Source organism: Aspergillus wentii (genome assembly GCF_001890725.1).
Source record: "Aspergillus wentii DTO 134E9 unplaced genomic scaffold ASPWEscaffold_20, whole genome shotgun sequence".
In the NCBI taxonomy this organism is placed as follows: domain Eukaryota; kingdom Fungi; phylum Ascomycota; class Eurotiomycetes; order Eurotiales; family Aspergillaceae; genus Aspergillus; species Aspergillus wentii.
In genome coordinates, this window is record NW_024467851.1 from 1 (window position 1) to 3,450 (window position 3,450).

The 3,450-nt window shown below is 48.1% G+C and overlaps 2 protein-coding genes across 2 annotated transcripts; one reads left to right on the plus strand and one right to left on the minus strand.

Moving 5' to 3' along the window:
• Positions 1–674, plus strand: ASPWEDRAFT_403846 (uncharacterized protein). The gene is made up of 2 exons (XM_040835308.1): positions 1–48; positions 102–674. Exon 2 carries the CDS (start codon positions 147–149, stop codon positions 528–530), a length of 384 nt encoding a protein of 127 aa, XP_040683209.1. The 5' UTR covers positions 1–48; positions 102–146; the 3' UTR covers positions 531–674.
• Positions 675–2,556: 1,882 nt separating this feature from the next.
• ASPWEDRAFT_177894 (uncharacterized protein) lies at positions 2,557–3,423 on the minus strand (the record flags this gene model as incomplete). Its single annotated transcript, XM_040831743.1, has 1 exon — positions 2,557–3,423. The coding sequence occupies one exon, from the start codon at positions 3,421–3,423 to the stop codon at positions 2,557–2,559; it is 867 nt and encodes a 288-aa protein (XP_040683210.1).
• Positions 3,424–3,450: the final 27 nt, after the last annotated feature.

The window sequence follows — 3,450 nt, forward strand, 5'->3', positions numbered from 1 at the left end:
TAAGAATGACAGGACAGACTTCATCCCACAGCAATCCAACAGCTCCAAGTGAGTGTTTATTCTCCGCTTCTGTCATGATACTGACAAGATTCCCCGAGCAGCATCCATATCCTACACTCACCTGCACAAGCCCTCATTGTATTATCATGCCTTCCAAGACCAAAAAGTCGCTTGAGGCTCTCATGACCTATATCAAGCAGTCGAAAAGCCGCCGCACTACGATTTTGCATGGCCAAGGCGAGCCCGGTCACCGAGCTGCCCCAGCGCGTGGGGGAAACCATGATGCGAGAATCGGAAGCCGCATCGACGTTGGAGAAATCATCAAGAAAGCTGGGAAGGAATATCGACGGTACAAATTCCAGCTCAATTCGAACGCGCAAGATTCCACTCTCAAGAAAAAGGCTGCCCAAGATTCCCACATGGTTTATTCGACTGCAGATCTGGAGATTAGAGGGGATAGGACCGAGGAGGAAGAGGAACAGGCGATGCGTGACTTCGAGGAGCAATTGTCAAAGAACTTAAGAGAATAATGTGGTGATTAATATAGCCACCTGGTATTATCTGATTGTTTGCTGGGACTCGATCGGGTACATTGTCTGTTTAGATTCGCAATTGTCTCCGTATTTTGGGCAACAATGGAAAGTTCCAAGATAAGCTTAAATGAATGGGAGGGGAAGCGGGGTATTTATCTTTGTAATAATAGCATACCACCTATAGCTATGGCTGTTTGATAAAGACAATCAACTCCATCTCACTCATATCGCAATTGGAAAGGGACATTCATATCTATCGTAGTTAGCATTAAACTTCACCTCAATCAATGAGATAGAATAGATTTCATCTCCTTGTAAGCTGGCATCATGGATGTTTCGTAAAAAGCTGCCACAATCACATCTGTATTCTGGAAAAGCTTAAAGCTACTTCCAATACACACACACACACACACACACAAAAAATCTATTAACGCCCGGCGGCTAAGCCGAGAGGGAAATTATCTCTGATCTACTATACATGTCATAATATATATAGTACTATGTCTCTTCAGAGCCCATACATAGAGCCTTGCAATAAATGTCATCTCAGATGTGCGGATCCTCGTGGGCTAGTAATTTTGTTAGTAGGTTGGCTTGAAAGCGCTTCTCCAAGTGTTCAACATCCTATTTTCGGCAGTTGAAGCGCGTCTACCATCTGTAACACGAGGTGGTTGGCGGGCTAGACCGGCGAAAGGGTGGGGGTTGATTTATGTTCGTCGGCATGGTTAGGTGGCCTCGAGTCGGCCCGTGGCGATGGTGAATCGTATTGAGGCCCGTACCACCTCTAAGTTCGGTGTCCACTTCTGATCATTGGAAGGCGATTTCCCTCCTAGGAAGAAGGATATAATTCCTCGGTGGGTGCTGGTACATTGTAGTAGTTCCGTCCGGTGCGCCGTCCATTTTTGACATCGAAATAGGAAGTACTCCACGGTCTCTCTCGCTTGTCCACACGCACACTGGTCCGTGTCTGCTACGTTGATTCGATAGAGATGTCCATTGAGTCTTGCCATGCCGGTTCGGAGTTGAGCCAGCACGCTCGCTTCTTTCCACGATAATCGGTCATACAGCTGCCGGGTGTGTTTGCCTGGGAGTGCTGCATCAACTCGTTTTGCGTGTCTCCCTACGTTCACTGGCAGGTCATTGCTGGGTACTGTTTGGGACCGTGTGATATTCAGTGTTTTTGACTTCATTCTCGGGACGCGTTCTTGCGGGAGAGCATCTTCTTGTGTCGCGGCTCTGGCCTGCTCCTTAGCCAGGCCCAGCAGTTTGTTGTCTTCGCTGACAGGGACCCAACGAAGACTGCTCATAACCCTGTTGTCTATGTACATCTAACTACGTTGTATCCAGCTTCATAACGCCCGAATAATAATTACCACATCCATATTCGTGTGACTGTAAATAGAGGGGTTGTTTTCCTGATGTTATAAAATAGGACGCTCAAAGATAGTAGGGGTTAGGCGCGACAGGTGGGACCGGTGGGACCGGTCCTCTATGAAGATCCGTATCTAGAGCAACACCTGCACACATAAGTTTTACAGAGAGGGTGTCTAGGTACAGATGGATCTATTGCTTTATCTTATCCTCAATGCGGTATCAATAATTTCCTTGGCCATCAAGTACGTCGGCTCCACCTTCCCACACTATGGTATGCAATCTACAGAAACGCAGCCGCGGAAGCCATCTAGTATCTATTAACAAGGCCACACACACTCATGGCCTTTTCTAGTCCGGACACTATGGAGTCATAGTTAGTTTATTCTAGCAGACCAATATAATCCTGGACCAAAAGCCTGTCTGATGTCTTGGCAATATTCACAAATAACAGTCAAACATTAGTGTACTGATTACAGTAGAAAAAGTCCATAAGAACCTTTTCCCAGAGGGTTAATAACTTTCCGCGATACAATCTTCCACTATAATAGTTTGTAGTACAGTTGATTTGGAGGTAGAGGCGGGAAAAAACCAAAAAAAGAAAGCCAAAAAGGAGAAAGTAAACCCACAAAACTCGACTAGAAAGGCTTTTTTACTCAACGTACTTGGGGAAATTCCCGCATTTTGCTTGGTGCCAATATTTCTGCTCACCATATACTACCAACTTCTTCCCCAGCCATGGCAAAATGTCTTTTGGCTCGAGAATACACAACAAGCCTGCTTCATAAACGGCATACCAACAGTCACAGTTCGTAGCTACAATAGCGGTCATGAACTGACGCTCGGCACGAAGTAGCGGCAACTGATAGATCGTCGGCGGCACGTCATAATGATATACAACTGCTGCCGGCCCGGTTGCATGGTACCGGTACTGCTCCAGATTGTTTTGCACGTCAACCGGCGTGAGCTGGACCGAATGTCCTAACAGGCCTAGGCCTGCGGGCGCACGACTGTCAGAAGGATACTCCAGTTCACGAAGAACCGTATCAATCAAGATGGTCGAGGAGGGTGGGATAGGAACATTCAGCCCATCAGGTGGATCGGGTAAGTTCCCAGGCTGATTTGGTGGCGGAGTATGACTGCTTCCGCCACTGACCGATCGAGAATAATGACTGACCGAGCTCGGAGACGGGGATCTAGATCCCAGTGGGGCTGTCAACAGCCCCGTGGGGGTGTCTGCACATGTGCGATCCGCACCTAGATTGGGGACCAGATCAATATTCACGTCACGAAGTGCTGACAGGTAACCGTGGCCTGAAATGCTCGGTGATAGCATTGATAGCATCTGACCATTTTCGCAACCAGGGTGGTCAGAACCAAAAAAAGCCCGGAACACGTCACGCGCGATAGCAAATGGCGTCAGGGCCCCTCCAGGTGTTGTGGACGATGGCGAGTAAATGTGGTCAGCCCACAGATATGGCCGGGCCTCTTGGAAGCATCGTGCGGCTGATCTAACCATGCGTCTGCCCGCTGACTCCCGGGCATC